This window comes from Zootoca vivipara, chromosome 5 (assembly GCF_963506605.1).
Source record: "Zootoca vivipara chromosome 5, rZooViv1.1, whole genome shotgun sequence".
Lineage (NCBI taxonomy): Eukaryota > Metazoa > Chordata > Lepidosauria > Squamata > Lacertidae > Zootoca > Zootoca vivipara.
The window spans coordinates 11,011,522-11,023,952 of record NC_083280.1 but is presented as its reverse complement, the minus strand read 5'-3'; the positions used below and the strand labels follow the sequence as shown (position 1 = coordinate 11,023,952).

The 12,431-nt window shown below is 39.8% G+C and overlaps 1 protein-coding gene across 2 annotated transcripts in view; it reads right to left on the bottom strand.

The window, feature by feature from the left end:
- PEX5L (peroxisomal biogenesis factor 5 like) overlaps window positions 1-5,455 on the bottom strand; it is a 59,900-nt gene extending 54,445 nt beyond the window's left edge. The window contains exon 1 of one of the 2 annotated variants that reach the window (XM_035133247.2): window positions 5,339-5,455. In XM_035133247.2, coding sequence (XP_034989138.1) covers window positions 5,339-5,419 — 81 coding nt within the window. In that variant the 5' untranslated portion in view covers window positions 5,420-5,455. The remainder of the gene's footprint in view (window positions 1-5,338) is intronic. The other variant, XM_035133245.2, reaches the window with a different exon arrangement.
- Window positions 5,456-12,431: the final 6,976 nt, after the last annotated feature.

The window sequence follows — 12,431 nt, the reverse complement described above, 5'->3', positions numbered from 1 at the left end:
ACGCTGATTCATTATTAGTAATTCTGAATGATTCTGATTCATTATTAGTAACTAAAGTCATTAGTCACTTTAAAAAACAAAAACAAAAGTAGCTCAAAGTGGCTTACGACAACAAATAAATAACATATACATTAAAACCGGCATAAAACTAATAACATGTAAAATATGTTCATATTGTTTTTTAAAAGGCTGGACTAAAACATCCCGGAAAGCCTGGTGGAAAAGATTCCCCCCCCCCCACAAAAAACCACTGGTGCCTAAAGATAAGGTAGGTGAGCCTCCCTTAAGTTGTAAATTGTCAATTACCAATAAAGAGAATTATTCTGTGAGGTTTTGCTCCACCCTTTTACTTTGTTTATGTTGAAGGAATGGCTTTGTAGTTGGGGATTTATTTATTTACTTGATGAGCAGTTCAAGATTCATAGCTTGCAATCTGCACAGTTAAGGTATGGAATTTGCTACCATAGGATGGATGGTTTTAAAAAGGCAACTAGACGGTTTTGTGGAAAATAAGGTTGTTGTTGTTGTTGTTGTTGTTGTTGTTGTTAGGTTGTTAGTCATAATGGTTGTTAGTTGTTGTTAGTCATAATGACTGTCTGTTCCCTTCAATATTGGAGGCAGTGTGAATTGAAATTGCTATTAGGGTCACGCAGTGCTTGTGGGCTTCCTGTGAGCATCTGGTTGGCCTCTGTGAGAACAGACTGCTGGAATAGATGGGCCTTTGCTTTGATCCAGCAGTTCTGCTTTTACATTATTATTTTTAATAAGTACAAATAATGATACACAGCCTCATATTAAAATGCAGCTCAGTGTTTTTCCTTCCAGTTGAACAAGTCTATCTCTATCTCTATCTATATATCTATATCACCTATATAATAAAAAGTTAAACTGAAGTTCTTTGACTCTCATTCTTTCACGCTTATGATAAAAACCAGCTAATAGAAAAATCTGTTTCATTTGGATGAAGGGAAGGCAACTCAACTTATAGGCAGCCAGCCAATTTCTGAGATCTGTTTCTTCAAGGCAATTTTTATTTCATTTTTTAAATTATTCTCATGGGGATCGTCTGGCAGAAATTATACGCACCCGGCAAAAGATAAGTAAAAGAGGCAATAATACATTAACTTACAAACTGTCTGATAATCTATTAAAATTGTTATGGCTTAAGAGTTCTTAGAGACAAATAAAGCCTACTGGCATTTGCCCAGAGACAATTTTTTCAAGCTATTTTACAAATCTGGTTTGCTTAGGCGTACGAGGGACAAGGATCAAAACGCAGAGCAAGGTCATCTCTACCATTAGGCAGAAGGAAGCAACTGCTTCAAGTAGCTACTTTTAGGTGTCATGAAAGGGCAAATGGATAATTTTTAATGTAAGATAATTATAGTATTATAGAAGGTCTTGTGAGACTTCCTGCCTCAGTTTACAAGATACCAGTTGCTTGGCCAGGCTCAAGTACTACTCACCTTGAGGTGGGGTTTTGTGTGTGTGTGTGTGTGTGTGTGTGTGTGTGTGTGTGTGTGTGATTTGCTATTCCATCTGAGGCAGCAAAATGTCTTTGGCCGGTGCTGATGGCTGTTGCACCACATTCCTCTGGAATATAGACTCTGGAATGCTCCCCTTTAGGAGTCTTGCCTGATCCAGTCTCTGATGTGCAGGCCTATTTATTGACCCAGACGTCGAGTTCTTACAGAGCATAATCGCCTGGCTTTCTGTCGTTCCTGTTGGGTCTTTCAAAACACATTTTACCATGGTTCTAGTCGTTCCGTATTTTAGCTACTCAGAGAGGTTTTACCTGAAGAGTGGGAAAGACCTCCCTTAATAAATAAATAAATGAAATAACCAGCATACATTTGCAAAGAAAATGCAGCTCAAGCAGATCCACGGGGGGCTGCAATACACATTACTGGCTTAAAACACAAGTAGGCCATCCTTTTCCTCAATTCGGATCGAAGCTGGTTTGGAGGAAAATGTATCAAAACACAGTATTCCCCAAGAAACAACATGGCAGCCACAGGATAGAAATAGATTTGTTTGTGCACCACTTTTTAAGCCAGTGGTGATAGCTCATTGCATACAGAGTTAATGGGAGTATATATTCAGCCAGGGTTGTAGTAGTTTCCCCTGCAACTATTCCCTGTACAAACTATTGCTTATTTTTCTCCATTATGTAGCTGCTGTATCATATAGTACAAGTGACACTTTTAAGTATTACATAGTTTCCAAAACAAGGATGTTCTTGATAAATTGACAGATGGTATTTCACTCCCCCACTCCTTAAACAAATGAGCATACCCTACTACAAAATACCTGATATTTATGAGCTGATCTTACTTAGAAAAGATGTTGGCATCCATTCTGCAACAGGTGGAAATATATATTTGAAATCCTGTTGCGTACTATGTTCTCAGTGTTAAGATTCTGCCATCCAGGCAGGCAAACCTTTATTGGCCTCATTTTGTGCAGAAATCAAAATAAACACACTAAAGTGCTTGGCAGATGAGCCTGCCTTGGGCAGATAGTTGGGACTTACTAGTCATTCTTACAGTTCTATAATTCCAAGGCTCAATTTACACCAGGGTTGGGTAATCTGTGACGCTCCAGATTTGGTTGAATGAAAACCCGCATCATTTCATTTGCCATGCTAGCTGAGACAGATGTGTGCTGGAGTCTAACAACATCTAGAGGGCCACAGGTTAATTCCTGATTTGTACAATACTTCTATGGCATGGGAACTATTGAAAAACAGCTTTCCTGTGAATCATTTTACTCAAGATGGCACAGGAAATAGTCACATTATAAAAAACAACCCATTGGTTCAATGCTTATACACATCACCAATGCAAAATGGGAGTCCAGCCACAGGAAAGCATTATTTGTGTGGGTTCCTTGCTGCAAAAGGAATGCATAAATTGCGTCCAAGTCTTGCAGTTTTCCCTGTGGCATTACCAGTACATTATACCAGACAAATGTTCTGAACAAAAGGTGCACATGGGAAGGGTAAGGACAAAGGCATCATCAAACAGCAAGACATTTATATAACAGGTATGCAAGGGAGAAAGGCAACATGACCCTACTGCAAAAGTGGGCACACGCAATGTGGAGACAATTATTGAAAATACTCACTCATCCACTTGATTTTGCCTTCTCTTGGCTTTGTGTAGCCAACTGGTGCGTAACAAGGATGAAGTCAACTGGTACACAGTGAGAAAAAAGTGTACACAGACTAACAGACACAACATTTTACTTTGAAGGAGTGTATCACAAATGATTTATGGTAAACTGCTACATACAACCAATACAAATGGGGCACAAAACACATTATGAATCAGGTGTCTCGACAGGTACGATTCATAAGCTGATTTATGTAAAATCCAAATAGGATGTTAGAAAGGAGAGCATCCTATTCCATCACCCAGTCATGTCCCAGTGTAGAGATGTTTCACAAGATGTTTTTTCTACATGGGTACATCCATGTAAGAAGACTGTTCATGTGTCTCTTGCCACACGTATATCTATATATATATAGTTGGGGAATCTCAGTGGGCAATGGATTCCCAAGGCATGTACACATAAGAAGCCCAGAATGCCACAATCTTCACACCATTCAGCGTAATCCATGTAGGAAAACTGCCCTGTGTAATGCAATCTAAACACGGGACATTTTGAGTTTCTGTATATATAATGCAGCATTGCAAATCTGTAAGAGCAATTGAGAGAAAGTGATTTCTAGGTATAGGATAACGTTGGCAGTTGCTATGGATCATGAACATACAATCTGGACAACCCAGGGGAAACCTTTGAGCTGACCTTTTGTAATTATCCTAGATAAACCATCCAGTATTTAGAGAATAGTGGGACTGTGGAAATAAGGAACTGATTTTGGAATTTTAATCCAGATAAAATTTTAAACTATTGATTATCAGGGGCTATCGACCATCCTGCTCACTTGTGGCTAGTATGCTTAAAATCATTACTTTTATTTTACACATATGCTCTGATCTGGCATTCAACTTAGAATGTACAGTATTTAATTTATGCTCCTATGTAATATATCGTAAGATAAATATCACTGGAAGATAACTATCACCGAGCAGGCACACATATTCTAAATTTAGTTGCCAACTAAATTGAGTGACAGAGTACAGAGTGCCTCCATAAGCTCACGTGACAAGCATCACAGCTTAGATCAAAACGGATGGTTATTGCCATTTTATCCAATTCATGTTTAATAGTGTAATTTACACTATTCCTGGTTCGGATGTAAAGCTAAACTATGGTTGAATGTTATGTACATGAGCTTATGCCCAAACATTAAATTGCAGTTCATCTTAACTTCGGTTTATTAAAACAACCATGGTTGTTTGAACCTGGCTTGCATCACGAATCAGTACTTAAGATTAAACACTGTCTGGGTTCAGATGTAACACTAAACTGCGATTAGATAAAAAGAGAAGAGAAAGTTTCAGTCCCTTGCTCGCAGCCCAAAGCTCATATAGCATCTGAATGAAGCCAGAATCTCATATGCTGGCAACAGCTAGACCAAAGGCACAGAGTTTCAACAAAACAGGATTTCATTTGATTGGTTGTGTTGTTGTTGTTGTTGTTTTTTTACAGAAGAACCTATTAAAATTTCTCTACACTTTCACAGTAATCGTTTCAAACTATGGGTCTGCATATTGACTTTTACTCGTTACGTGAGAAGGGATTCAAACTTAAATGAGGGCAGTCCAGTGTTTTAAAGGCACTAAAACATATTTTGCAAAATGACACACACCTCTACGGAAGTTTACATAAAGTTTTATCAACATAACCTTTTGCTGTGAATGTGCATTTATATATACTCTGTTATGCAAGTATGGACAGCATGAATCACAGTTGACAGTTTCAATTGGTTTTAGACACTCTACTGGTAACTGACATATGTACACTGTGGTTCTGTAAATAATTTTCCTCAACTCCTCTGTCGTTTTTGGTTTTTAAGCCCCAAGCTCTAATACACGAGATCAGGAAACACCAAGTGATTTCTTTCACTCTCTCTTTCTGTATAACATTGCGTAGTATGCATTTTGGGTTTTCTAAAGGACCAAGCTGAAGTCGATTAGCTAGAGATAAAAATGCATCAGCTGAAGTACTAACTATTGAAAAACAATGGCTCCCCACCCCCAATACGCCCCCAATGTAATTTGGGGTGGAAAGTGGCCATACATAAATATCTCTCCCAACCCCTGTTTTTCAATCTTATGAAACATTTGACTCCAAGAACAGAAATCATTCTCGGCTCATTGTTGGTCTCCGTGAAAATCAACATATGTCAGCTTCCTCCTTGGAATCCTACCATTCTGCCCACCTGTGATTTCATAGTAAGGAGGGGCTTTTCCTCGGCAGGCTCCTCCCTCGGTATCTCCTTCATCACCATGGCAACAGCCTTATCTGCCGCCCTAGAGCCTTTCCCCTATAACAGTGAAATCAACAATGACTCGTGTCAGGAGGAAACTTAGCAACCTGTTACAGATATAGAAATATCTTATTATTATGGTTATCATTAGTACTGATCCCCTAAAAACAACACCAGCCCCAAAATTAAACAAAGGTGTCAAGTGGAGAAAAAGCAATTTTTGGTCACTGTAAACAAAACTGTGAATTTTGCAATAAAACAACAAGTGTACAGTACTTAATAGTGATAACGAATAGATGCCCAATACTACACTCTTACTTCATAACAGCTTCATATTAGCCATGGGATCTGTGGTTTTTCCTCAGGTCCCCACATAAATCCAGTGTATTATGTCAGGTATACTGATATATAGCCCGGTCCAGCTTCGGGATATAATAATTTATAACAATAATAATTTATTATTTATACCCTGCCCATCCGGCTGGGTTTCCCAGCCACTCTTTGGATGCCAATTGTACAGTGTTTTGTTTCCCAGAATTAATTGCTGGCCTTCCTAGTGCAGGACAGGTATCAGACTAAGCTACAAATCAGCAAGCCTCCAGTTTGAATCTCGCTTCAGCCATGTACTTACTCGATAGCCATAATATGGAAATAATAAATAAATTAAGAATCAATTAATAATAATGTTACCTGCCCTTCAGCTAAGGTCCCAGGGCCAGTTACCGCATTAGAAACAACTTATTGTATTATTCAACCTTACAGGTTCTTGTAAAGTTCACATTAAGCTCTTTGAACCGTCTAAAAAAATAAATCGTATTATTACCAATTGAATGACTGGGCCTTGCATTATTGAAGTTAAAGCCATAGAATTGAGCATCATGCATGGTATTAATTATAATAGATGTTAAAAGCAAGTGGCATAAACAGTTTTTCTAGCTTTCATTTGCAAACGACATCAAGCCGACCTCATTCATTGTTGGTAGTTTGGGGGGTGAATGCAAACAGTCTGTAACAATGCAGTTACATGCTCATAAAATCTCATCAGGTATCTGCTTTACCCCACTGATAGCTGCTGTTCTTAAAAGACAAAACATTAATCTCACGGGGAAGTCACCATGTGACAAAAGCTTCAAACAGCCAGGCTATCATGCAATTACTGTAATTATCAAGTGAATGGCACATTCACACTGAGGCAGAAGCTGCCTGTCGCTTCTGAACTTTGAATTCTTAAAAAGAAGCGTTAAGTTGTAGTTAACAGTTGGTGCAAAAAACTAGTGGTATCCAAACAGAATCTCAAGAAACCTCTTTGAAATAAAATCCTCTTTCTTTGAGGAAAATCTTCTTCCTAGAAAATTGAACGAGTTCTCCTTAAGTACAAGAGCAAGTCACAGTAGCAACACAAGCCGTTTTAGAAGAAAAAGGTTATTTTAAAATAAATAGAATTTGAAAATGAATGTCAGAAGAGTACATTGGTCAAAAGGAGATCCTACATGCTCAGAAGTAAAAAACGCTTGTCGTAACTCCCATTGGTTTTAACATCCCAGTGCAAGTGGAGATTGAATCCATTCACACTATGAATGTCAATTGAAAATCAAACAAAGCACTTCTTTCAAAGGATGTATAATTTCTCTTTAAAAAGCTCAAGAAGAATATGGTAAATTCAGTGAGATAAACATGGCAGAGTTGACGTAATGCCATTCTTACACATTCACGGAGAAGCATCTGAGCAATGAAGCATCTCTTTAAAAGGCAGTACAGTCGTACCTTGGTTTACGAACCGCTCGGGTTGTGAACAGTTCGGGTTACGAACTCTGCAACCCCGGAAGTGTTTTCGGCACATGCGCAGAAGCAGCGTGCGCGCCCTGCGCATGCACAAAACGCGCTTCGCGCATGCGCAGAAGCGCACACTCGGTTTGCGACCTTTTCGGGTTATGAACTGCGACCCGGAACGGATCACGTTCGTAACCTGAGGTACTACTGTATTGTCAGTTTTGAGTCAGTTCTGATATAGCATTCTGGGGGAGGGACCTTTTTGCATGTACCTTAAAATGTGTATCTATAGCAATGAGAACCTCCAAGTTTAGCATATATTAACCAACCGCCATCCCTGAATACTTTGATGATATAATTTGGTGTTCTCCTGAAAAAATATATACTTTTCATAGAAGCACATCAGTGCCAAGACTGGTTCCACATCAGCCTGGTCCTCTGGGGAAACTGAGTGATGGACAAAAAGGCTTCTCCAAGCACTTCCTACCACGGCTGACTCATCCTTTGCATTAAGGTATATCTCTTCCAGCTCAAGGCATTCTGGGCTATCATCCAAGGTTTCAAAGTTGCATTGGATCTCGCCAGTGTGATCTTAGGTGACAGCAAATTAAACATATTGGATAAAAATGGGTTCCTTGGTATGAACTCTGTTTTGCAGCTCGCCTGATGCACGCAGTCAAATTTTGGATTGACTTGCACTTTGACCTCTCCCCTCTTCTGGCTCAGGTGGGCTGCCTACACCCCCTTCCACATTTTAAAGCACCTTCTATGTTTGCCTTTCACATTACCAGGAAAAAAAGAGAACATTTTAAACACAGTTGTTGTTTCTAAATGGCTTCAGGGTTAAGATTGGTGCGGTAACGGAACATGGCAAAACAGCCCTTCTGATCAGAAACCTAAACCGTGTAGATGTGGAAAGGCAGAGCACCAGACCCACTGCTCATTCTAGAGGCATGAAACAGTTTATGATACACCAGAACTGGACATCAAGATGACTGCACAGCTTTGTGTCTCTTTGTGGCTCAGCTGGTGAAAGGACAGAATGGGTGGGACGGGCCTCATGGCGTTAAATATGTGGGGATATTACAACTGCCTTATTCCCCACCACACTCCCATGCAAGGAACCTGGAGGAAAGAATGCAGATGGGAGCCAGTAGTGATGTTCAGAATCAAAGGCTGGAGACCTGGATTAGAACAATGTACAGTGGTATCTCGGTCTAAGAACAGTCCTGTTAACGAACGATTTGGGAAACGAACTTCGCAAAACCAGAAGTAGGTGTTCTGCCTAATGAACTTTGGCCTGGAAGATGAACGGAAGCTGAATGGTGGAAGGGCACTGGTGGCAGGAGGCCTCATTAGGGAAAGCACACCTCGGTTTAAGAATGCTTTTGGTGTAAGAACAGACTTCCGGAACAAATTAAGTTCATAAACAGAGGTACCACTGTATTGGAAAAGCATGGTGGAAAAACAACTCTCCTTTGTGGTGGGGAGGGTAATATGTGGATTCATATACTGTATTTGTTCTGTGCTATAATAATTGACTGTAGTTTTTTTATACATAAAACCTGCATAACCAGATTTCAGATGAACAGAGTTTAGACTTTATTTTCCAGTATTTCATCTTTTCAATTGGCTTTCTCTCTCTCCAAGGGGAACGGTTATTTATTACTGGGGAAGAGGAATCAAACTTAATTGAGGGCTTTAAAAATGATATTGGGGCCTGCTGTATTTAAAACTTCCTTGTTGGTATCTACCTATCAGGTTACAATGCAGGACTCTTCCATTCCATGGAGAGCAAAATAAGACATGTTATTTCTCATATCTGTTGCACCCACAGAGATGTGATTTCTGGAAACATCTACGACCAAAGCAAAATTTCAGCATATTCATTCAGTGCTTGTGTGGTTACCCTACAGTACATGCTCATACCAAATGTTGGGCAATGTAATAAGCATGCTGGTTCCTTTACACTCCACTGATATCCAAAGAACCAGAAAGAAAATGCATTACAGTGATGTTTTTAATCTGATGAGAAGCACATTCTAGTTGCTAAGCATAACAAAAGGTCTCTGGCCAAGTATGCACGATTCCATTTGTGATTCAGTCAATCAATCTGTGACAGCATCCTCTTACATGATATGTGGGGCTAGCGGTAAGTATCATGCGACTTTGGCAAAGTTAGTCCTTTCGTGCTGAATGTTGGGATGAAGCAAGTTCTGTCAGCTAGGAAGGATGCATTCGAGAAAGAAAGTAAAAACAAAACAAAACATGCAGTGCCTTTTACTTCTTGCACAGGAGGAAAAAACCCACCAAGGCAAAAGTCAGCTCACATTTTTGAAGCCAGAGCCACTTTTTCTTCAAGGTCTCACCTACTGCCTGAAAAGAGTTATGATACCCATGTTAGTGCCTGATATCAGGTTCTTAAATAATCAATCCATTGGACGGTTGCGATCCTAACACTACAAAACCTTCCACTGCTATCTCAATCTTAAGACATGAGACCCCCCCCCCTTTACTTTGGTCACAAGGGGGCTTTGCTTTGGGTGTGTGTGGGGGGGTGAGGTGGTGGAAGAGAACTTGCAGCCATCCATAAGCCCTTATAGCAGGTCTACTAGTACACAGGGTAGAGTAGCTGGAAAAGAAGCTCTGTGCTACAGCTGTTGTCTCTCTAGACACTTAGGAACAGCTGTGAGTCCATTTTGTAGCTGCTAAAACAGGAATAGTGGACTGAATGAATCAACCCTATAAATCAGGATAATCACAAAGAAATTTCAAATGAGCCACTGTCCTCTTCCAAGGTCTACTCTTCCAATTTGAGCTACTGGTTTTACAGATGGACCAGGAAGAGTAGTTAAGTGGATGTTTATAGAGGAGATCAGGGATATTAAAGCACTGGGAAATATGCAGAAAAAGAGGAGCTGGAGCACTTTCCAATTGGGGAATCAACCTTCCCCAAGCTGGTGCCCTCTCAATGTTATGGATTACAATTCCCATCACTCCCAGTCAGCATTTCAGCCTAATGAAAAGCATTTCAGCCTAATGAAAAGAATTATAGAAATTTGTCATATTATAACAATGAAGAATAATGAAGAAAGTTAACAGATAGAAATTCTGTTGGGTGAACCAACAAAACTAAGTGGCAATAGGTGCAAGGTGGACTGTGCTTTTCAGCTTCCAGGAGGCATCTGAATTGACATTTTTGGAGACAGACCAATGGGAAAGACAGGCCTTTGGCAGGACTATTCCATGTTTATAGTATCTCTAGACTTCCAACAATTAGATGCCCCAAAGATTAGACACTAATGGGGAAGAGAGCCCACGACACAGCATGTTTGAGCATGAGTGTTTCTTTGCAGTGTTCAAGAGCTTCATTTATAGGCAGCCTGAGACTTAGGAAGCCTTGCATGATTAATCTTTTAAAACACAAACTGAAACCCCCACCTTCTACAGATCTTGCATCAAAAGCTCAGCAACCGATTGCGACACCTTTTCTTTTTTTTTGATCCAAATCACATATGAATTTTGCACAGAGAAATTCAGGCCTCAGTTCTTCAAAGAACTGGGCTGCTACCCATTGCAAAGTCAGGGTGCTTAAATCCTATTCAAATCAATGAGGTTTAGCAAACTATGCATATAATTACAACCTTGAGGATGCTTCACTTTCCTTAAAAAAAGGTGTACCCTGCAGATATTTTCATGCACCACTAAACACATGATGAGTGAATGCAACACATGTCAGAGAGCTGAGGTTAGCTTAGGATCTCTGCCAAATGTGTCCTTGTTTGCAAAACTGAATTTGTAGCATGTGAAACAGCAGCCCTACTCAGTCTTTTAACATCTCACAGAGAGAGAGAGAGCAGGGTTGCATGCATTTGCCCTGCCTCAACTGTTACAGCCCAAGCCACCCCACCCCCCATCATGTTCACATGTTGGAGACATGTCTGCTGAATGCCCATAGGCTGAATCTGTGTAAAGGAATCGTGGCCATACAGGCTTTAATTGGATGCAATGGCAAACCATGGTTTGCCCAAATCAGAAAGTGAGGAAAGAAATCAAATTGTGCAAGAAAAGAGGGAGTGTGCCAACTCAAGTCATGGCCCATGTTTTAGCTGCTGCTACCGTATGTGTGAACTGAGCCAGTCTTTCTAGGACCATCAATAAAAATAAAGGATTAGTCCACCAATGTTTAGAAAATGTAACACAACTGATCATCTGTTTGATGCTGCTGTTAAAAAATAATGATGCCCATATGGAAGAAAGGAGTTAGCTGTATTTTATTTTTGCTTCAGGTGCTCTCTAGTGCTAAATGTTTTTCATTAAGGTTGGCTTCCTGTACCTTTTTCCTGTTTTGTTCTGGAACGGCTAATTTTACACTTGCCAGTTTCTGATAATGAATAGCTCATCATTGCTTAGAGAAACAAGGGGGTTGTTTTTTTTCATAAATGCAGCATCTCGGAGGACTTGGTGGATGAGCCTGACAAATACAAATTTGGTCTGTGGTGTGCAGATCTTAAGATCAACATGCATAACAGACAATGTAATGCTCAAAGGATTAGGCAAGGCTTCTTTTACAGGGAAGTGGGACAGGGTAAACGCTATTTTCAGAGAATATAATTTAACAGCAAGAGCCATTTCTAATGTTCCAGTTTTCATTCAGTGGGGTTCACAAGGAGGGTCAAATTGTAATGTTGGAAAAGCCCAAGAAACATCATAGCATACCAATGTTGGGTTTACAAGCTGATGCCAGAAAATGACTTGTGGTTCTAGCAAAAATGGTAATGCCCAATGTGGCACGAATGCAAAGGATGCCCTGCAACATGCAGTTCCATAATCAGGATACTGGGCATCTGGGGTTATTTATAAGCTACACTTCAGCTGAAAGTTAGACAGAAGGACAGAACTTTCAATATTTAATATTCAATATTTTAACAGGCATTTTTGTTCAAGAAGTCTTTCCCTGAAGCGTGATCAAGTCATTATATGGAATATTAATTGTATATCCTTGTAGAAATTGTGTTAGTTAGTTAGTTAGTTAGGTTTGGGGTTTTTTGCACTGCTTAGATGGCTTCAGGGCATGAAGCAGATTATAAATCTGTAAAAGAAATGAAGTAGCATGCATGCTGTGGTATTAAACCACTTGCCACAGAATTCTCTTCACTAAATATTTATTATTCCAAACAACACTGCAGGGGTGTTGGGAATAAGCTATTAGAGTGTTTTGATTAAAGCAAAACAGCAACTGCTGTGTCCTGCGAATCGGACT